General features: G+C 41.2%; 1 protein-coding gene across 2 annotated transcripts in view; it reads right to left on the reverse strand.

Moving 5' to 3' along the window:
* Window positions 1–1,298: 1,298 nt before the first annotated feature.
* Window positions 1,299–24,345, reverse strand: part of TOR4A (torsin family 4 member A) — a 28,976-nt gene continuing 5,929 nt past the window's right edge. The window contains exons 1-3 of one of the 2 annotated variants that reach the window (XM_075259009.1): window positions 12,463–12,558; window positions 8,951–9,031; window positions 1,299–2,823 (exon numbers count right to left, since the gene is read on the reverse strand). In XM_075259009.1, the coding sequence (XP_075115110.1) occupies window positions 1,530–2,771 (1,242 nt within the window). In that variant the 5' untranslated portion in view covers window positions 2,772–2,823; window positions 8,951–9,031; window positions 12,463–12,558 and the 3' untranslated portion in view covers window positions 1,299–1,529. Of the gene's footprint in view, window positions 2,824–8,950; window positions 9,032–12,462; window positions 12,559–24,345 lie in introns of those variants that run through there. The other variant, XM_075259010.1, reaches the window with a different exon arrangement.

Genomic DNA, 24,345 nt, shown 5'->3' on the forward strand with positions numbered 1-24,345 from the left:
TTGCAGTTTCAGTACAATCTCATTCTCTTGTATTACTTCAGCTATTTCAGGAAGAAACAACTCTCTTTGGTTGTGTAATAGCAGATACGGCCAAACCTGCCATATATCTCCAGTCTAAGGGACCATCTGGATCAACAGGCTCCTGACAACATTGTGGCACTGTAAACTCAAAGTGCTAGGATAATAATTGTAAAAAATAGAGATATAGCACATCATCATGTCTATCAATAGCTGCCATACCACAAGTGACAAATTACAGCATAACAGTGAAACCAATAGTATTTTCCTTCTTTTCTGCTGCAGTTTCAGTCTTGCCTCCCCACCACCACCACTATAAGTCAATGGGTAAAACACAACTTTTTCCAAAGATAAAATTCACACACTGCATTTTTGAAAAATGTATGTGTTTATGATGAAAACCTATATTTTTGCAGCGTTTTTTTCTAAAGTGTTTCATTTCAATTAAATCTTATTAACTTTACTGCATTTCTACTGCAGCCAATAACGCTGAATTTCCACAATTTGTGGCTGTGGTATTAGGCTAAGGCCCCTTGGGACGTCCCGCAGCAAAAATGCGCTGAGAAAAACCCTGGCAGCAATGCATCAGAGTTCTTCCTGCAAATCTTTAAACAGAAAGTTTGCAGAGGTTTCCTTTCTGTTTCAATTATACCTATAGGGAAACTGCCGGCGTTTCCATAGATATAATTGACATGATTTCCAAAACCACAATGATTTTGGAAATTGTGGCATGTCAGCACCACAGTGTTTACTGCAAAGTGGGCATGGGATTTACTAATGGGTATGGCTTTCTTAAATGCCTCCTTGTTTGAGTGTGACTGTGTAGCTCTAATAACCACTAAATATTCTGGGTTGGTGAAACATCAGTATTTGCCATCATGTATAAAAGACAGGAGACATTTGTACCATAAGTGGGGGTCCAACTAATCATAAGAACAGGGCACCCCCCTCCCCTCCATTTGAATGCAGTTGTGGTCATGCACGTGCACTACTGCTCCTTTCAGATGGACATAACTGAGTATAGTGCTCTGCTATTTCCACAAAACTCATAGACTTTAAATGTAAAGGTAGTATATCTGCATGACCATGTTCTCTCAGTAGTCTGGGCCCCTAGCAGTCATACATTTAAGACCTATTCTGTGCATAGTTGATACTTGTTTCTTATGGTCAAACCCATTTAAGGCAAACCAGGCTGTACTTATAAATAAATAAACAACCAAAATAATGTTCTTTAACAAATTGAAAGTGTTTTTTGTTTTTTTTTAATGGAATACATTTATCCAAAATTTATTACAGCCACACTGTGGTGTCCTAAAAGACGTCATTACCTTTCAGCAGGCTCATCCTTTATTATTATTTTTATTTTAGAACTACCCCTTTGTTCTACTCATGGACCATCCTTTCATGGAGTTCTATTGACAGTTTTTGGAGTCACAGTCCATGTTGGTTCTTCAAGATCTATCTGTAGGGGAGTATTAGACTTATGAGTCTGTTGTCCCCAGTCTCGGTGATCATGTGTATGGATGGAGAAGATTCACCTTAGCTACCACCTGTTTACAGCCAGTGATGGAATATTGCTTGTCTTGTATAGTGTAATATTTTAGCTGTCCCGCCAGCTTCTCGATATTGCCATTATCCGGGTAGAATCCTTCCCTTAACAATTCGTCCAAGAAGCAATTTGCAATATGACTCTTCTCCAGAAGAGTGAATGGTACAATTTCGGCAACATCCCAGATGCTATGATGCTGCCTCAAGGAAGAATGTATGATGGTATGAAGTTCCTTAGGGACGTTTAGGACGTCGCTAGAGACGTTCTGCAAAAAATATTTGGTCACCTCGTTGCCCCCGATGTTACTTATGAGGATGTAGATGGCATTAAGGTACTCATTGCTTTGGTTTAACTTGAAGTAACTCTGCAAAGTATCCAGAAGTGATGGTGGCATGAGCTCCATTTCATCGAATATGAAAATGGGTATTTTCTCCTCTATCTCAGCAAGAGTGACCATGTCTGATATCATATCGGTGAGCTCAGTCTCACAAGTTGTAATATTGCTGTCACTGGGACAGTTGTGCATCACATAATATTGGAGAACAAAATCGTTTTCCACAACCGATCGGAAATGCTTGGCTAGTATCCGACCCATGTGGCTCTTACCAACTCCACTAGGTCCATTCATGGAGACCACCAATGGCTTATTATGCCAATGAGTGGCTAGATAGTCCTTCAAAAGGGCCATTATTTTATCAATGGCAATTTTTTGCCCAAATACTTCCCTTTGCATAGTTTTCTCCAGTCCATCCAGTTCGTATTTTATGACATTATCGTCCAAATTCTCAATAGCATTCAGGATTTGGAAACAAACAATCCCGATGAAGAGGATGAGGCAACGTTTCGCCTTGCTCTTATGTTCTATGGGTAGATATTTTTTACCATTTCCCGGGTAGAGTACTGGCCTGGATTTCTTGCGCTTCTTCTTGCGTCTTAAATTGCTCAGCGCGACCTGCTCCAACGTTGGAGTATCAAAATTAAAAAATTTAGGGCTTTCAAAGCTTGTGAGGTTGGAGGAGTGTCGTTGAATCAAGGAGGGTTTGGTACTATCTGCAGATTTTCTACCCGATAGGTCAAGCTGTAGGCGACTTTTCTTCAAGTTACGGATCTTTCTGCGTATTCGTATGGCAGCCCGTAGAGGAGGCATCAGTGATATCTTCCGCTCTGAGGCTGAGGCCTCTGGGGTCGGGTCCACCCCATCCATTCCTTGGTTAGCAATGATTTCCAGTTTTGCAGATTTTCTGGAGAAGACTGATCTATAAAAATAGAAAAATTTACATCAGTGTGCAAAAAACCTTGAAAAACCTATGTCTGACATATGTCTCATTTCCATCTATCTACATCGTGGTTAGCCTATGGCATCTCAGTTTTGCAGAAACGGGAAGTAGGTCGCTGGTCACAGAATTACATTTATGTGAAGTGTAGATAATAACCCAACTCTTCCCTATCTTGCAACAGCAGCATGAGAAAGAGAAGTGAAGACATGTCCTACTCCGTCTTTTTACTTAAGCCCCAATGGTGCTTAATTTATCTTCCTCATTCAGATGGAAGAATTGAGCACAAAAAATAAACTATCCTACTAATATTGTAAATATGACAGTTTGGATGTTTGTTTCTCAATCATGCAAAAACGGCTGAACGGATTTGAATTAATTTTGACACATAGATAGTTTGTAACCTCAATTAAAACATAGGCTACTTTTTTTTATCCCGGTAAATGAAATGGCTTCACACAGGGGTGAACCTACCCCTTTCGCCGCCCGAGGCGAACTACAGAAAGCCCCCCCACCCCCTGGGAGGAGGGGGTGGAGCGTAGGGGCGTGGCGGAGCGAAGGGGGCAGGGCTTAGCGCTGTTCGCAGGCAGAGAGCAGGCACGGAGAAGACCTGCTCTCTGCCTGAGCGTGAGGGGAGGCTGCTGGAGCAGCGCTGCTTCAGTGGCCTCCCCAAACCACCGCTCGGTGCTAAGCCAGTCCAGGACATCTTGTCCTGGACTGGCTTAGATAATCAAAAATGCCGCCCTCCCTGGGGTCCTGACATAGCGCCGCCTGAAGCGCTCGCTTCAGGTCGCCTCATGGGAGGTGCGGCGCTGGCTTCACAACTGTTATGAATTTATGTTCACATACTATATTACACTGCTACTGCAGCAGCTTATCTTAGCCAGGGCTGTTATCTCTTTGTGTAACCACACGTTAACCCTCAGTAGATTGTGTACAACATTTGCATATTATCTGATCTGCTACAGGCAGTGCAGACAAACTGGCAGTTTGATGGAACCGAAGAAAATAAGATATCCAGCGCCAGAAAGATTTTTTAAAAATTAAAACTTCACTTTTACTTCATGAAAAATAAAATGATTACAAAAATGGATCCACTGAGTAATACAAAGATAGTAGCTTACGCGTTTCGGGGCTTCATAGTATGCCCCTTACTCATAGCTTACTAGTTACCAACTGAACCCACATTATATAGCTAGTTAGATCCTCCCACATTTGATTTCAATTTAACCCTAGACATGCTATACATATAAGGACATGTAAAGTTCACACAATACAAGGAACAATGATCAAGGAGCATAAGAGATGCAATTGTCACATTTGTATAATACAAATTGTATTAGGAAACACTGAGGAAACATAATATAAACTCACCAAGACCTGTCTCAAGTTGTGAAAGTCTAACCAAGTCGGCGTATATCGCTCAAGGCCTGCCGCACGTCTAGCGAAACAGTCTCGCGATACCGGATCACATGGAACATCACATGACGTGCAGCGGGCTAAATTCAAACACCAGTGTAGTATAATTGACATAGACAGAAAACAAACACAAAAAGAAAAAAGGCCGATGAATAGACTATGAACCCATCAATAAATTAAAGCCAAATTCTGCCTAATATTCAATCCCACCGGTGTCCTAGTGTTTAGTTTCCAGATCCAGAAAGCTTCCCTTTTTAGAAGGAGCTTTCTGCGATCACCTCCTCTCTTGGGCATGGGGACGTGTTGTATCGCATAGAACTGAAAAGATGATTTATCACCATTGTGACAGGTTGCAAAATGTCTAGATGCATTAGAGATGTTGTCCGATGTGTCTTTTGAACAATCCGACAGGTGTTCAGATATTCTAATTTTGACCTGGCGGATTGTACAACCCACATAGAGCAGGTCACATAAAGTGCATTCGATGACATAAACAACATACATGCTGTTACAATTTAAGAAATCCCTAATATCAAACAGAGTTTTGTTAGTAGATGGACCAAAAGTTTTAGTTTTTTTACTATATTTGCATGCAGTACATCTACTGGATGCACATTTGTAAAAACCTGCGGTTTTCAACCATGTAGATTCCTGCTCATCATGCGAACTGTATAAACTCGGGGAGAGGTGATCCGCCAGTGATCTACCTCTACTCGGAACAAATCTGACACCCGTCTGTAAGATGTTTTTAACAACCGGATCAGTCTCTAGAATCGGTAAGTTTCTTTTGATAACCTGAACTACTTGGTTATACTGGGGACTATATGGTGTTGAAAAATATAATAGAGATTTGCCATTCCTATTTGGAATGGTTCTGTCCTCTAACAATAGATTACGATCTCTATTAGAAACCATCCGTTCTGCTCTTTTGAGAGTCCATGCAGGATACTGTCGATCCCTTAATCTATTTAATGTTATGTGTGATTGTTTTTGAAAAGACGCATCATCTGAACAAGCTCTTTTGGTGCGGATCAATTCCCCTACCGGCACCGATTTAATAGTGTGGAATGGATGACAACTAGAAGCCAGTAATGTGGTATTGCCTGAAGTGGACTTGCGGTACAAAGATGTTTGCACCAAAGCGGTGGCAGCGTCGCCCACAAGCTCTAAATCCAAAAAACAAATCCTGTTGGAATGAGAACCGTGGGTAAAAAATAAATTAAAATTATTAGAATTGATATAATCCAAAAACATTGGTATGGGCGCTACATCGCCCCTCCAAACAATGAGGACATCGTCGATGTAGCGCCCATACCAATGCAAATAAGAAAAAATGGATTAGAGGATGAAAAAATGAAAAGCTCCTCCCACCGCGCCATATAGATATTGGCGAGTGAGGGGGAAAAAGGGGACCCCATAGGGGCCCCACAAACCTGTAAATAAAAATGTGAATCAAACATGAAATAATTGTGTTTTAATAAAAAATCTGTGACCTGTAAAATAAATTCACAAAGTTCAGGTGTGTAAGTGCTGAAACGATATAAATGATATGCCAACGCCGCCACCGCTTGGTCATGGGGAATACTGGAATAAAGTGAAGTGACATCACATGTCACCCACGAGTGGGATGAGTCCCAGGAGAAATCAGAAAATGTTTTAAGGAGTTGTTTCGAGTCCTTTATAAAACCTGGGATTTTGATGACCAATGGTTGGAGCAACGCATCAAGCCACCCTCCTAGTTTTTCACTGAAGGAGTTAATGCCTGCAATAATTGGACGCAGAGGAAGTGGGAAAATCTGTTTATGTGTTTTGGGCAACCCGTGAAAGATTGGTATTGTGGGGGATTTGTTTATAAGGTATTGACTTTTTGACTCCGGAATGACTCCAATATTTACACCCTCAGAAATCAAAGCCTCCAACGCTGACATGAAAGCAACTGTAGGGTCTCCTTCCAACTTCCTATACGTTTTGTTGTCATTCAATAGGGATAAACAAGACTTCCTATAGTCTCCTGAGTTCAATACCACCACTTTCCCCCCTTTGTCCGACATTTTAATTATTATATTTTTATTGTCCTTAAGTTGTTTTAATGACAAAGATTCCTCCTTGGTTAAATTGCGATGTACTTTCTTAGAGATCAAGGAATCTTTAAGAGAATTTAGATCTCTTTCTACATTGTTCTGAAACAAATTGAAAGCAGGACTACGTGACTTCAAGGGGTAATAGGAGGGATTGTGAGTTGTAACATGGGTTGTATGTGTATCCTTAACGGGGTTAACCTCATTATGATAAGTCAAATCCATTAATTGAATAAGAGCAACTTGCTCATTAAATTTTAAACCTGTAAACTCGTTTGACTCCATATCAGAGATGTTATCAGAATTGGAGTCAGGTTTTAAATCATTTTCATCCACCTGAAAAAAATGTTTTTTTTTATAGTTAACAGACGAATAAACTTATTGACATCCATTAATGTACGAAAAACATCGAAGTTAGCTGTGGGGACAAATTTAAGTCCTTTAGACAATAGACTCAACTGACTATCAGTCAGGGGAAAAGATAAAAAACTCACAACTTGAGACAGGTCTTGGTGAGTTTATATTATGTTTCCTCAATGTTTCCTAATACAATTTGTATTATACAAATGTGACAATTGCATCTCTTATGCTCCTTGATCATTGTTCCTTGTATTGTGTGAACTTTACATGTCCTTATATGTATAGCATGTCTAGGGTTAAATTGAAATCAAATGTGGGAGGATCTAACTAGCTATATAATGTGGGTTCAGTTGGTAACTAGTAAGCTATGAGTAAGGGGCATACTATGAAGCCCCGAAACGCGTAAGCTACTATCTTTGTATTACTCAGTGGATCCATTTTTGTAATCATTTTATTTTTCATGAAGTAAAAGTGAAGTTTTAATTTTTAAAAAATCTTTCTGGCGCTGGATATCTTATTTTCTTCGGTTCCATCATCGTGCATTTGCATCCTCTCCAGTCGGGGATTTATCCGCAGCAGCCTTCAATCAAGTATGTTTCCATTCCTTTCTATTTAAAGGGGTTTGAGCGGATCTTTTGTTATATTTTCAAACTGGCAGTTTGTCTATTTTATACATGCCTGGAAAAAGAGAATCTAATTTGTCGCAAACAACGAGAGCTATGAAGGAGCCAGAAGTCTCACAGTTCTCCTCAAGCAGAGCTGAGGAGGATCATCGACGCCAACAACACATGTATTATATGCTGTCCCTGCTGAGATGCTGGAACAATTACCGACACAGTGCAAAGAACAACTTCAGTGCCAGGCCAACTTAAGAGCTGCCGAAATGCCAGAGCATGCGGATCATTAATGCCAACAACACGCTCAATATATGGCGTCCCAGAGAGCTCCTAAGATGCCGGAACAACCACAGGCACAGCGCGAGGAACAAGTTCAGCATCAGGACAGCTTAACAGCTGCCAAAACGCCGGAGCAGGCAAACCATCGACGGCAGCAATTTGCTGAATATAAGCGTATCATCCGTTCCAACAACCCGCAGACGAAGTGACGGGCAGAGGCTAGTATTACGTAATTAGGGATTAGGCAATAATTATTTATTAGAAGGGTATCACAAAAATAAGCTGATCACGGGGTATGTCTGTGCTGGGGTGGTGCTTCCTAAAATGTATGGAATACAAAAAGGTTTAAGCAACTCCCCCTGTGTCCACATTGTCTCCTGTGACTGGTAGTATTCGGCACCACTCCCTGGGTCCATGTGACCATTTGTGACTGTTACTATTAGGCAGCACCCCCTGTGTTCACTAGTTTTATTGTGACTGTTAGTATTAGGCACCACCCACAGTGTCCATGTGACCTCCCATGACTGTTAATATTAGGTACTGCCTCTGGTTCCTGTTAGTATTAGGCACCACCCACAGTGTCCATGTGACCTCCCATGACTGTTAATATTAGGTACTGCCTCTGGTTCCTGTTAGTATTAGGCACCACCCACAGTGTCCATGTGACCTCCCATGACTGTTAATATTAGGTACTGCCTCTGGTTCCTGTTAGTATTAGGCATTGACTGTTAGGGAATGTTCTTATGGCAAATTCCTGACTTAAAATCAGCTGCAAATTCCGCCTTAAACCATCTTCCATGAATTTCTGATGCTGAATGTTTCCTGTAGCTGATCTTTTTCAGCTAGCATCAGGTTCGATCTGCAAGTGAATTCTGCCTGATAACTCCATTGAAGTGAATGGTAGGCAGAAAAATTTCTGCCTGGCTGCTGCAAAAATTTTCAAATTTCATGGCTTATTCTGCTGCTGAAATTGGTCAAGCAGAAATATTCATCTTCAATTCCTTAAGCTGAATTTTTCAGCTTCCCTGACTGTTGGTATGAGGCACCACCCCCTGTGCCCATCTACTGTCAGTATGAGGCACCACCCTCTGTGTTCACATGGTCTCTTGTGACTATTAGCATTAAGCCCCACCTCCTGTGTCAATGTGACTTCCTGTGACTGTTAGTATTAGGCACCACCCCTGACTTGCTGCAACAATTAATGCCAAAGCTCCCCCCTCCCCCTTCCCAGTCATCACTTCCTTGGCATAGACCTCATATATATGTATCTTCCAACTTTGAGCCACCCTGCACACTCCTGACAATAAGCACTAATGAGGGTCCATCCCCTATACATTTGCAGGATGTATCACTTACTTGTGGCAATCTTCCTGTCGATGCCAGTGTATCGGAGGTATCACGAGCCCTGATTATTTCTGCTGATAAAGTATCTCATATCTGCAAAAGGAAGCAAAGAAATGTTCATGTGTCTAGATTGATTTCAGTTTCACGAGCTGATAAGCTGTAATGATTCTGAAAAGCAGAATGTAGTACTTTTACATGATGGGGAGTGTAGTACTGTGTGGCTCCCTGACAGTATCACACATGGTAGGCTTAGATACAACAGCTCAGCTGACAGTATTGCACATGATCGGCTTAGATTTAGTAGCTCAGTAAACAGTTTCAGCCATGATGGCATTAAATATATGTGTCTGCAGACTGTATGACACATGAGAGGCTCAGATACAATGGCTCAGAACACAGTATCACATATGATAGGTTTAGATACACCAGTTTAGGAGCACAGTATCACACATAGTGTATATATGAACGTGCCATGCACTCAACCGTGTAAAAAGCTCTATAATAGACTCAAGTCTGTCAAGGATACATGAAAACAGCCCGGGAAATGGCATGTTCTGTCACGCAGCAGTTTTGTGAATAGATCCATAAAGGGGCCGGGTCCAGGCCATTAATACAACAGCTAGCACACAGCCAGAGAACCCTGTCGGGTGAATGGGTACATAGTCTTAGCTACACCAATTTACTAGACAATATCAAACATGACCGTCTTAGCTACAGTGGCTTTAGATGATTATATTAAACATGTTAGATTTAGCTTAGATATACTGGCTCAGCAAACATGATAGCCGCTCACTAGCATGATCCAAGATATATGCAAGAATATATTATCACGAGAAGCTCTGATACAATGTCTCAACAGACAGTCTCACATATGATAGGTTTAGGTTTAGCTATACCAGATCACTGGACAATATTGCTTGTGATATCCGTAGTCTTACCTACAGTTCCTTTAGCAGATGTAATTACACATGATGGGATTAGATATAGATCCTTAGAAGATTTATCATACATTGTAGGATTAGATTCAGAGTGAAGCAGGTCATATCATACTTGATCAGCTAAGATACACTGGCTCAGTAGACGTATCACACATGGTAGGGTTCAGCAGACCAGGGTTCAGCAGACAGTATCACACATGAGAGGCTTGTGTCAGCAGCAAGTATCACACATGAGATTGTTAGATACAGATTTAGCAGAATTAACCTGAATTTTTAAAATTGGTTAAACTTCTGCAGCATGATAGCCAATGAAAAATCATTGGAAAAACTTTTTTCAATGACTGTTCATTGCTTTTTGTTGTCTTCTGTGATAAGATAGCATGCTGCAGAAGTTTAACCAATTTAGTGTATGTCAGCAGACTGTATGGCAGGGTTCACACTACCATTGAATTCCGGTATGAAGGTGTCCGTTAAAAAACCCCCCAAAAACAAACATTAACGGACACTAACTGATGTACATATGTCAGGTTTTTTTTTACTTATCCATATAATGAATCATTTGGACACACTAGCATCAGTTACTGTCAAGTAGTGTCCATTTTTTTTATACTGTCCGTTTTTTTTTGTTTGTTTTGTTTCTGCTTTCTGAGCATGTGCAGAAAAAACGTACACACAATAACGGACAGTAACTGATGGCTGTCAGTTACTACCCGTTATAAGTCTGTTGCTCATAGACTTCAATGTTAAATAAATAAATAACATACACTTGCCTTCTGTCAAAAAATCTGTTTTTTTCAAACAGAAACGAAAGTACTGCATGTAGGATTTTTTTTGTCCCCTGGAAAAAAAACGTACTTCTGACAGACTGGGTGTAAACGGACACAAGATAAAATCCCATTGAAATGAATGGAAATTTTAACGGTTTACTGATGGTTCAGCTAGTGTCCGTTACAAAAATATTTTAACAAACAATAGCTATGGACACTACTGATGGTCACCAATGGTAGAGTGGAACACCCCCTATGACACAGCTTTACAGCTATGTGCTTTTCTGTATCCCTTGAGGTACGTAGATATAGTCGGGGCCCCTTCACTACCACCAGGCTAAGCTTACACTTGAGTTTGGCTAACAAACGCTTCATTGTTATAAGTGAGTAGGGTCCGGGCAGTTCTGCAGCTCTTTTCATTGGAATACTTTTGCTTTTGTAAGTGAAAGAATTACAAGAATTTCAATATAAAGAGGATGCTGGAGAAATTTTCTTGTCTTGGCAAGAGTCTGTAAAGGTAACCAGAGTCCATGAGCATTGTCTTTGGGGATCAGCCCCTGCTTGCTTGTGCCCTCCATGGTTTTTTTGTGTGTTATAACTGTTAATGGTCAATTCTTTACACTTTTGGGATAGTTTTACATCCCTAGGATGCTCCATGGACCTGTCTCATCACCTGAGATAACTCCAGTCCTACATGCAGACTTAGCAGTAAAGTACCAAAAAACAGTGAAAGCCCTATGGACCACAAACTAGAAAACCAAAAGTATACAGGAATCTATATGTTAGACAGGACAATCCAGGCGGCAAAAGGAGTGAGTGAGGCGCATGTACAACGCACCTGATGCCGATACTGAAGACAAAAACTAGATGAGTACCTATGAACGAGTCTGCAAAGGGTAAAGCTAAAGTAGAGACTGTAAAGGGGATGTTAGGAGCTGTTAGGGTAGGCACAAATGGGGCACCTAGAGAAGGCACAGAGGTAGCATCAGGAGAAGATACTGAGGACAACTAAGCCAGGTACTGAAAGGCTATTTTGTGTGGTGTCACACACTGAGGAGAGATATAGACTTATTTCTGCCACTGTGCACCATGTCCTCCACATACAGTACTTTCTTCCTCTAAGGGCAGTTCACACAGAGTAACGTTCCGCGTGATGTGGCACGTATACGGCGTGTGAGACTTTGAGCACCGTATACGCTCCCATTGATTTCAATGGGAGCCTGGATCGTATATGCCGCAAAATAACGCGGCGTATACGATCCTCTCTCCCATTGAAATCAATGGGAGCATTTACGGCGCTCAAAGTCTCACACGCCGTATACGTGCCACATCACGCGACACGTTACTCCGTGTGAACTCCCCAATGTACTGCTGCACTATGTATGTATGTAAGCAGTTTTAAATACTTATTCTCACCAGATTTAGAGCTCCATACCACAAGCAAAAAATAAACCAAGTAATAAATATGCTGATGAATCAATGGTACACATAAGAAGCCGTCTGCTGGACACGTGATGGATTCATATAGAATAGCTGCATATAGTTATATATCAGCAAAGGGATATCCTATATAATAATATTGTATAATAGAGGATTGCCTCTCTGTGCTGGAAGCATCTACATAGACTCAGTGATATCCTGTATAATAATGACACATAATATAGGATTGCCTCTCTGTGCTGGAAGCATCTACATAGACTCAGTGATATCCTGTATAATAATGACATATAATAGAGGATTGCCTCTCTGTGCTGGAAGCATCTACATAGACTCAGTGATATCCTATATAATAATGACATACAGTATAATAGAGCATTACCTCTCAGTGCAGGAAACATCTCCATAGACTCAGTGATGGATCCCAGCAGCCCAACTACAACCTCGTACCCAGCATACTGCAAGGGAAATGAACGATAGGCGGAGACGCTTGAAACTTCCTTATTATCTCTGAGCCGCGTCCTTCCACTTACTCAATACTATCAGCTTTATCAAATACTTTCCAGGGACATGGGGCCACGTGTCGTAAAGACAGAAAAATGGTGAAAATGACATGTATTACATGCATGAAAGACACGCACCGTTTCTATTCTGCAATACTTACTGCAGATACATTTTGCATTAACATATATAGCTTCTTATTCTATTGTGAAGTGTGACGCTATGGATAAATAACTACTACTATGTGATACTGTCTGCTGAGCCACCGTATCTAAGCCTGTCATGTACAATACTGTCTGCTGAGCTGCTGTATCTAAGCCTGTCATGTACAATACTGTCTGCTGAGCCACTGTATCTAAGCCTGTCATGTACAATACTGTCTGCTGAGCTGCTGTATCTAAGCCTGTCATGTACAATACTGTCTGCTGAGCTGCTGTATCTAAGCCTGTCATGTACAATACTGTTTGTTAAGCTGCTGTATCTAAGCCTGTCATGTCATGTATTCTTATTGTGTGTACCAAACTGTGTATATAAGCCTTTCCTATGTGATACAGTCAGGCTGAGTTGCTGTATCTCCACCTATAATGTGTGATACAGTCTCAACAACCTCATAGAACTATATTGTCCATCAGGTTATCTTCCCTCATTTTATCTATTCCTTTGACAATTTATTTCCTATTCCTAATGTAGTGCCAACATATTCAGCAGTGTCACAATCTTTTTCATTGCGTTACAATCTACTTTCTCCGTGCACAATGAGTAGGGGGAAAGTATAGCAGACTATGCTTTCCTATACAGAGGGCCACTACAAAAAAAAAAACCTACAATGGACTCTATGGTCTGATATGCCACTGCCTGTTTAGGCAGTGGTACCTTCTATTATAGGTAGACTACAGTATGTTATAATCTCCGACACAGTGTGCAGAGAGCTCCAGACATACATGGGGCCAGTTTCATTGGACGCCAGTTAACCTTTAAGTATGTTTTTGGGTTGTGTGAGATGAGCAGAAGTACCAGAGGAAACTCTCGTGAACACATGGAGGACATATAAACACCATGCACATGTTACCATTGCCTGCATATATTAACCCGTCTGTCACCAACCCCCAATTTTGATTGACCAGCACTAGGATGTTCGGTGATGATGTCTGTATATCTGCCGGCAGGGGCACACTATTCACCTAGGATCTCTATGGCCCCTGATAGTAGCAGCTACTATAGATAAGGCAGAGCTGTCAGAGAAGAGGATGCTTAGACAGGATTAGGAACCATATTACAATTCAACCATATTATAATTTGAACACACGTGATAGGCAAATATCCATCAGTCCGCATGCATCATTTGAATAGATACAGCCGTGTTACAATCCTCATTGTCAGGACGGAGGCGGGTTGTCAAGACAGATTCTCATGTTTTGTTTCTGAATGACTCACCTTGTGCAGTAGATATATTATTCCTCAAGCCATTGTTAATAAATGTAGTGTATCAGAGGTTTACAGACTTTTATCCCTTGAAAAGTACAGGTGTAACAGATAGCTTGGTTATATTTGGCAGATGTATGGTCTGGTAAAGCAGGGATGAAGATGTTACTTGGCACCTCCTGTCATCCAAAATTGATTTGTCATCCGATATTTCAGGAATCAAGATGTCATTTGGAATATTTCACTATCTAAATAGATGTATGATGTGATATAGAAGGGGTCCAGGTGTTATTAGACATTTCCTGTCATCTAAATAGATGTATGATCTGATATAACGGGGGTCAAGATATCTGGTGAAATCAGATATTGCAGGGGGCCAGGCCTAATCTGGCACTTTCTGTTTTCCAAATAGATCTATGATCTAATATAACAGGGACCCAGAAATCTTTTGGCACTTTCCATCATTTAAGTACTTATATAATCTGATATGACAGGGTTGGGATGTCATTTGACATTTTCTGCCATGCAAATAGATGTTATTTGGCACCTTCTGTCATCAAAGTAGATCTATGATCTGATCTACCAGGGATCCAGGTGTCATTTACCACCTTCCATTATCCAGACAGATACATAACCAGCTGTAGCAAAAACCCAGGCATCATTTAGCACCTCTCATCATCCAAATGCATGTATGATCTGTTAGAGTGCCTTCACACGGAGTTTATCCGTGTATTCTGTCTACGCCCTGTATATTCTTTCCATTTTACACATGTACACGTGTAAAATGTAGTTAGCCATTGAGTTCAATGGCTTTTTCGTATAACGCACGTCTTTTTGAGCGTAAACTCCGTGTGAAGGCACCCTTAGAGCAGAGTCCCAGTGTCTTCAGGCCCCTTCTGTCATCTTATTTCTATAGTAATATAAAGCAAATAAGTCAAATTCTCGATGTAGCATTGTGCACTTGCAGCTAGCAAGTTGCAGAAGCTTGATATAATGCGGATCACCTGATTTTATATATATATATATATATATATATATATATATATATATATATATATATATATATAAACAACTCTACGATGTCAAGTAAAAAAACTAGTTAGTAGCCTGGTAAATCTACAAGCGCTATAGAAGTGATGGTGTTGACATCGAAATAGCACACAGTCTACAGCAGTGCATTCTCTTTCTTGATCTAAGACAGTCTTTCTCAAAGTGGGCGATAACGCCCCCTTGTGGGCGCTGGAGGCCTATAGGGGGGCAGTAAAGGGCACAGAGAAGATTGGGGGGCGTTGAAGCGGTTTAGGGGGGCGATGGCTAATTTAAAGGGGTGGTATCATAAGAATGATTCTATCTATACTGCTTGTTAATGTGGATTTAAGACTTTTCCTAAATACATTGCTTCAGCAAAACTGCTTTGTTTGTCCACTATCTTACTTTATTCACTTCATTATGGACACTAGCACCTGGCCCCCTGCTCATTGCTGAGGGAGCCACATGATGTAGCTCCCTGCTGTGTGGGGGGAGAGAGGGGGGGGGCTGAGTGTACAGAGCCAGCCTGTGTCTGCACCACACATACACATCACCTAGCTCCCTGCTGTGAGATAGAGGGGTGTGTGTGGAATAAGTGCTGCTTTCTTATATAAAGCAGTCTAAATCATACTGGGCTAAAGGACCTGGTCTCTCTGTTCACTAGGATAAAGCTTTATTATATAGAGCAGGCTGCTAGTGGGCAGAGGAGCCAGGTCCTTTAGGAAACTCCGTACAAGGTAAATCCAAGTCTACAGGACCTTTTGATGACATCACAGGCCCTTCAGTCATCCCATAGGATCACGCTATGTAGTGGGCGGAGCTACACGCTAAATTGTGGGTGGGGCTAATTGATGCGAGCAAACAGGAAGAAAGAAGATTTTTAGGCAGCTTAGAAGGCAGATCAAGCTTCATGAGGCTACCCCTTTAAAATTGTTTTTTTGCTTTTAACACAAACTTTACCGCTCCTTACACACATAATTTCATTATTAACATAATGACTGCGATTGTGATTCTTAAGATGTAGTAAAGTAAAAAAATTTGGGGGGGCGCTAGAAAATAATTAATTCTCGAAGTGGGCGGTAGACAAAATAAGTTTGAGAACCTCTAATCTAAGATCATGGCCTCTGTGAGTGAAGGGGGTTTTATTACAATCCCTGCTATAAGGAAATATTTTACATAACAACCAAGTGGGAATTTAATAGATATAAATGTGTATTCTGGAAATGATTAGTTCATCGACAGCTGACTCCGCTTGTATTACTGGAAATGTGAAGCAGATGAATTCTGCAGCCAGTCTGGAAATGAATGAAAGGCTTGTTCTCGTGTTCTGGTTAGTAAAAGATCTACTCCTAGGGATAATTCCAGCTGGATGCAGCTAGCCACAAGCTTTCTTCTTTGTGTCTGTAATGTTGCCACCTACACAGTGACAGCAGCCATGTTGTCTATGTGATCTAGGTGGTGTCAGGATTATTAGCTTGCAGCAATAGCACTGACTCATGGATAATCTGCCTGTTGATTCAGTCCCAGGTTTATCTACCATTTTATGTATTATCACTAGATTACCAGGGACTATATACAGAATGTGACACTTGGTGACCAGGGACTGGCTACAATGGATTGGGTACAATATGCACTAGTGGATCAACATGCATGACATATGTCCATAGTATATACCTCTAGACCAGAGGTTCTCAAACTTATTTTGTCTACCGCCCACTTCGAGAATTAATTATTTTCTAGCGCCCCCCCCAAATTTTTTTACTTTACTACATCTTAAGAATCCCAATCGCAGTCATTATGTTAATAATTAAATTATGTGTGTAAGGAGCGGTAAAGTTTGTGTTAAAAGCAAAAAAACAATTTTAAAGGGGTAGCCTCATGAAGCTTGATCTGCCTTCTAAGCTGCCTAAAAATCTTCTTTCTTCCTGTTTGCTCGCGTCAATTAGCCCCACCCACAATTTAGCGTGTAGCTCCGCCCACTACATAGCGTGATCCTATGGGATGACTGAAGGGCCTGTGATGTCATCAAAAGGTCCTGTAGACTTGGATTTACCTTGTACGGAGTTTCCTAAAGGACCTGGCTCCTCTGCCCACTAGCAGCCTGCTCTATATAATAAAGCTTTATCCTAGTGAACAGAGAGACCAGGTCCTTTAGCCCAGTATGATTTAGACTGCTTTATATAAGAAAGCAGCACTTATTCCACACACACCCCTCTATCTCACAGCAGGGAGCTAGGTGATGTGTATGTGATGTGTATGTGTGGTGCAGACACAGGCTGGCTCTGTACACTCAGCCCCCCCTCTCTCCCCCCACACAGCAGGGAGCTACGTCATGTGGCTCCCTCAGCAATGAGCAGGGGGCCAGGTGCTAGTGTCCATAATGAAGTGAATAAAGTAAGATAGTGGACAAACAAAGCAGTTTTGCTGAAGCAATGTATTTAGGAAAAGTCTTAAATCCACATTAACAAGCAGTATAGATAGAATCATTCTTATGATACCACCCCTTTAAATTAGCCATCGCCCCCCTAAACCGCTTCAACGCCCCCCAATCTTCTCTGTGCCCTTTACTGCCCCCCTATAGGCCTCCAGCGCCCACAAGGGGGCGTTATCGCCCACTTTGAGAAAGACTGCTCTAGACCTTTCTGCATTGCATAAACTGCTGGATCACCTAATACTATGCACAGTTTATACCAGTTGACCAGTCTATTGCATATACAGTGACACTTGGTCATTGGGTAACATTTATAGTACCCGTGTTTTTCCAAATATAAGACAGGGCCTTAAATTATTTTTTTCTCTGAAAAGCAACAGTTCGTCTGATGAAGGCTACATTGAGCTAGTCGAAACGTCACATTTACTTTGGCTTGTGTATCAAAGTAAAAAAACTTTGGATTTCACCATTACTTCATTGAGTGCCAAGTGTTTGTATACGATTATCTATTTGGGTTGGAACCCTACTTTTGCACCAAACCCAGTGGAGTGACGTGTATCCTCTAGCAAGATGTCACTAGGGCTTATTTTTGGAGTAGGGCTTATATTTCAAGCCTTCTCCAAAAATCCTGCAAAATCATGCTAGGGTTTTTAGATTATGGCTTATTTTTGGAGAAACAGGGTATATATTATGCATTGTTAATATTGTTGGGTCTTCACGGACTGGATACTGTATGTACTTTTATGTGCTTATCTATATTTACATGTAATGTGGTCACTTGAGATTTTCCATATAAGTTGGGTTCTAAGTAACACCTACAGTAGTGTTTCCAAACCTTTTCAGAGTCAGGGCAAACCAAGAAAAAAAACAATTCTTTGTGACACACCAAATAATTTTTACCAAAAGACAAAAAAGCACCCCCCCCCCCAAAAAAAAAAACAAAAAACAAAAAACAAACAAACAAAAAACACAGTTAATTTTGCATGAAAACGTGCTGTTATCTCCCTTGTTGCGAATCCCTGACCTACAGTATACACCACTGGGTCACCACGGATTGGGTACAGTAAGTCACACTGGATATATATACTTTCATAACTTGGACTACTGTCAATATTTATCACCTCTGTATTGTATATATAATTGGGTTACCAGAGATCCTGTACAGTAAGTACTACTGCCTCAATAAGCAATGATAGTACTTTTGGGCCTTTAGGCGCTGGGTACATTATGTGCCACATGAAACATATGATATCAATTCTACAGATTTGATAATATATCAAGAGATTGGATACAGTAGGCAGCAGTGGATCAGTGAGCATTGATGATAAGGAACACTATATACTACTGCATTACATAATACATAGGATTACACTGAACCACTATAGATTGTATATACCACTAGGTATATACACAACCTCACTGCTGACAGCTATGGTTAGTCGGAAGCAGTAAAAATCCCCTAATTAAGGAAAAAAAACTGTGATTGATTCCTAGGAAACTAAATATGTAACAATCTATACACCTAATCAATTATGCAATATCAATATATAATGATTTAGCATTTTGTTTTAAAGTTGAAATTGGTAGCATTTTTTTGACTCCTTCCAAAACTGACCCTGACTACGACTATAAGTTCATGGCCCTTGTCATCGGGGACCTGGGTGCATTATTTTCCACTTGATCAATTAGCATTGAACTTGACCAATATGGACCATATACAGTATACATTGCACCCACCTGATCCTTTACTAGTTGTTTACCAAGTCCACATGCTATACATAATCTGGCACATGCTAAATTGTTTCTGGGAACTCTTATGCAATGATCATACAACATTTACTGCTATGAGAGGAAAGTTGTGTAATTCGCGTTTTAACATGTAAGCCTATCCCAGCCCAGTAGTGAAGGTGGGTGATAAGGCATGGGCTATTAAACAGAAGATATCCAGCAGACAACTTACAGACCGTGACAACCAAAACCCACATTAAGTAAAATCTGCCATGTACACTCTGCAAGCTATACACACTTCCAGGTTGAGATCACTTGACAACAAACATGGAATCTGCTTTCTCAAACGTGTGATTTGATGCGGCAACATGTGACATAGTAGTGAGTATAGTCTTTGGTTAGAATACTAATAAGTTTATTGCTGACAATCTCCATCACATCTAGAAGATTTGTAAACATACTCTCTCCCCTGTCTTTGTCGTACCTGTTTTGTTTTTGTTTTTTTTAGAACAAGCTTTTCCAGATGTTGGAATCCTTATAAATAAGGGTCCTCAGAGGCACAGTAACTGCAGAATGATGGGGGTTAAGTAATCATGACAAGTTTTTAATATAACTGGACTTAAAATGTTGTGAAATGATACAGTAAAAGTGATTTGTTATACCAGTTGTGCACTTTCTCAAAATGCTGTCTGACAACTCACTACCCACCTTCTGGCAATCCAGATTTGTTGTAGACTGATGCGGTAGATTAGGTGGAGATGCTACATACAGGGTGCATTTACATTACCGTACAGGAAATGCCTGTTTTTTAATACATGATCTGAAGGCGCACACCTTGTCACTCGAAACTTCAACTTTCCGTCTGGACAATTTGGCCATACGTGACTAAACTGGTTAGAACTAGTGCTGGCAAGCAGTGTTTGCAGCTCCATATGCATGCTTTGATTACTGGAGCAGATTTTGTAGGATGCAATATGTTTCAGACTTGTGCTTGAGTCCCCGCTGCGAGAGAGGCAATGAGAACTGAGTTCTTCACAGTCCAGACACAAGGTAGCTTCTGCTAGGTTCACCAACGTAGCCTGAGGGACCTTAGTGTCCATCAGATGTCTGTCTGGACTTTAGAAGTCATGCATGTGAGGCTAGTGTTAGGTTTTATTCACATTAATGTTCATGTACAACAGATACCACCTCCAGGTGAACCCTATAGTTTTCTTCCTTCTTCCCATCAAATCTGCAAACAGCAGTGTGAACAGAGTCTGACAATGTGATCATTTTAAAGGGGTCTTCCAGGGCTGAATTGGTGAGGACTTATTTTTAGGATCGTTCATCATTATGTGATCAATGGGGATCCAACACCCGTGACCCATGCTGATCTGCGCTGTGGACTGTTCCCTGTGCTGATGACATCACACGTATCAGTCACATCAGTAAAATGAATGGGTATGAGCTGCAATACCAATCACAGCCCCTGGGATATCTATATGTAGAAAGTGCTTTGTTCATAATGAAGTGGCCACAATGCTCACCCCAGCACTGCAACCTGATCAGTGGGATTCAGGATGTCAGACCTCCAACAATCACATACTGATACCTATGGATGAGTCCTTAGTAAATAACTAATGAAAAGCCCTTTTAAGTGCTTAAAGAGGGAGGTATAGCTTGCCTGCACTCGATTGCAGAGTTACTGGGGAGCTCTGCTTCAGCAAGCTGCCTCCCAGCCAGAGACATAGTAACCCATCTCAATCACCAAACTAAGCAGTGAAGGGGAAAGGAGATGGAAACAAATTGTATGACTCCCAGGAAATAAATATAAGTTATTGTATAGAAGACTGCAGTACAGATCATTGGCTATATAATATACACCAGCCTATCAGTGTAAGACACCGCACATATAGACGTGATATGATGATGATAGATATGATGTGAATGCCGCACCGTGACTTGGCACACGTTCTCTTTTTCACTTTTTCTGAATATTTTTATAACGTTGCAATTTTTCGTACCTTCAATTGGAAGGAAACCTGTATGTCAGGTCTATCCTGCTCTATATCTGCACTAGTGTGTGTAAAATTAGATACGTGTGTTGTGCAACATTGTAAATGTCTGAACACAGCTCGTCCCTTCCTTTTGCTGAAAAATAACTATATAGGTTTCTCATGACACAAAGTGCTCGATTCCTAATTTTCTCAGTATAAGTGTGAACACCCAGACACCAGCCATATAATAGTGCCAGGCATAGCACTCATATAATAGTGGCAGTCACAGTGCAAATATAAGGCACCTTATAATAGTGTCATTTATAGTGCTCCTATACCAGTGCACCTATACATTGCAAATACAGTCCTCCTATGTTAGTGCTAATCACTGCCCCTATAACAGTGCAGACAGTTATCAAATAATAGTGCTAGCTACCCTATAACAGTGCACACATATAATAATGCTAGCCTCTGTCCCTATAATGGTGCACACTCCACATATAATAATGCTAGCCACTGCCCCTGTAACAATGAACACTACACATATAAAAATGCTAGCTTCTGAACCATAACAGTGCAGGCAGTCATCATATAGTAGTGCTAGCAACTATCCCTATAACAGTGTGTACTCCACATATAATAGTGCTGGCCACTGCCCCTATAATAGGGCAAACGCAGTCCTCCTACAATAGGGTCATTTACAGCAGTCATTTACCAGTGCCATCTACAGTGCCCTTAAAATGGAATAGGAATTTTTATACTATGGAAAGGTCGTTAGTATCTGACCGATGGTGGCCCTACATTCAGATCTCGCACCGATGGGCTGTCTTCACTGCCCATGCTTCCATCGATCAGAAGCTAATGAAGACACGCTGGAGTACTGCGGAGCAGCAATCCTGAGGCATGGCTGGCTACTCTACATGGCATAGTACTTCCATCACTGTAGAGTTTTTAGCACCTTGAAGCAACTGGCACAGCTGATCATTGTGGGGTCTGGTTGATGAGAATAGTTCACCAGTGTGAAAATGGCCAGGCCCCGGCTGACCCCTCTTAAAGGGGACACCAGTAAGGCCTTATTCGCTTAAACAATATCTAATGTGCTGTCTGTTCTTCATGTGTCCGCTGCTATGTGCTGCTTAAAATTCCTCCAGTAAAACCAGGAAGTGCCTTTCACCACAACATAAAAAACAGATGATATACAATGTTAACAATCAATATGTGAAACGCACATGAACACAAAGCAGACATTGATATGACTGATATAGCGTCTGTTGTTTGCAGGCTCTAAATTGGACACAATTGTGTAAAATGTGCACTGCACTGATGGTAGACGAACATGATGTACGATACACGTTCTGCGGTATCTCAGCACCTTCCTGTGATACATCAGTTTTTGGCTGAGTCTATTTTGGAACGTTATAGGAGGAGGTACGAGGGAGTGATATGACAGTCCTGACCCTGTATGTACACTATTGTGGCTGGGCCCATGCTTCCTGTGTTACTGTACAGCTTCTTTATATTTTAATATTGATATCGACATTATGAGATACGTGGACATTCTCCCTACTTCACCGTCACACCCTTGTTCCTATATGGTACACTCAGTTTCATCCTATCTTAGAGGTATTTGCCCCTATCCAAAACTTGGAAGATAAAGAGGTGTGACCCAGGCTCCATTTCCATATACATAAAAGGGGGGGGGGGGGGCTGTACAGATTTATACCCATCATTAGGAGATGTCAGCCTTATCCAGGCCACATGGTGAAAGTAGAGGGGAAAACAATTTGGGGTTATTTTGTTACCAAACAATGGCCCAGTGTGTTATAAATCTATCAAGGATGTGTTTTAATCCACTTCCTCTTTTCCATTTCATTTACGTCCATCTTGATTCACATGGACAGATAAATATATTTAGTCTTTTTTGCTTCCTCTGAGGGTAGGACAAACAATGGCGCACATCTGAGACCTTGTCGACCCTACCAACATGATGGTGTTAATATAGTTAAGTACAAGTTTTATGGATACTTCCTTGGCCTAGGTTTCTGGAATGGTCCCTCATGCAGGTGTGTGGATTGTGAGGTTAGTGGGGTAATGAGGGGGACAGGACTAGGAATATTAATAGGGCATTATCTTTTTACTTATCCACAGACAATGGTTCCTGAGTCCTTGGGGTTGTTTCTATTTTCTCTTTTGAAGTTACAAAATAAGACTGTGGGTGTGAAAACTTTCACATTCTCTATTTTTGAAAAGTCCTGGTCTCCCCTCCCTCTCCTACAATAAAAATGGTCTGGGGAGTTGAAATGGGATTGTGAATACGGAAGTGAAGATGAAAAATGCATAGATAGAGCTATGAATAGGAAGAAGGAGAACCCTGCTCATTCCCTAAACAAACCATGGCGGCATCATGCTGGGGGGGATCCTTTTCTTCATCTGGGACAGGGAAGCTGGTCAGGGTTGATGGGAAGATGAATGGAGCTAAATACAGGGCAATCCTAGAGGAAAACTTGTTGGAGGCTGCAAAAGACTTGAAACCGGGAAGGAGATTCACCTTCCAGCAAGACAATGTCACTAAACATACAGCCAGAGATACAGTGGAATGGGTAACAACAAAGAATATCCATGTGTTAGAATGGCTCAGTCACAGTCCAGACCTAAATCCCATTGAGTATCTGTGGCAAAGCAGTGGAAGGCGGCTCTACAAAGTATTGATATAGGGGGGCTGAAGTCTTTTGTACGTCATACTTTTCAGATTTTTATTGCATTAAACCATACATCATTTTCTTCCACGTTACAATTATCTGCTACTTTGTGTTGGTTATCATTGAAAATCTCAAGAAAATACATTTAGAGATTGTTCACAGGGGGGCAAGAGGGGGTGGATTTTGCCGATGAATCCATGTCAGAATCCGCCCCCTCACAATGGCGGTCTATGTAGACCGCTAGCTTACTTTTTTCCTTGAACAGCATGTTGCTGATCACGGAAAAAAAGAAGCGAGCTGCCCTTTCTTCAGGCGGATTCTGCGGCGATTTTTTCAGCCCCAGCGTCCGCCTCGCAGCAGCACCCTCCGGTCTAGGCCCATTCATTCCCGCGTCACAATCAGGACCAAAATCCGCACCCTGTGTGAACTAGCTCTTAAGTTTGTGGTTGTAAGGTGACAAAATGTGAAAAATTTAAAGG

The sequence above is a fragment of the Leptodactylus fuscus genome, chromosome 11 (assembly GCF_031893055.1).
Source record: "Leptodactylus fuscus isolate aLepFus1 chromosome 11, aLepFus1.hap2, whole genome shotgun sequence".
NCBI classification, from domain to species: Eukaryota; Metazoa; Chordata; class Amphibia; order Anura; family Leptodactylidae; genus Leptodactylus; species Leptodactylus fuscus.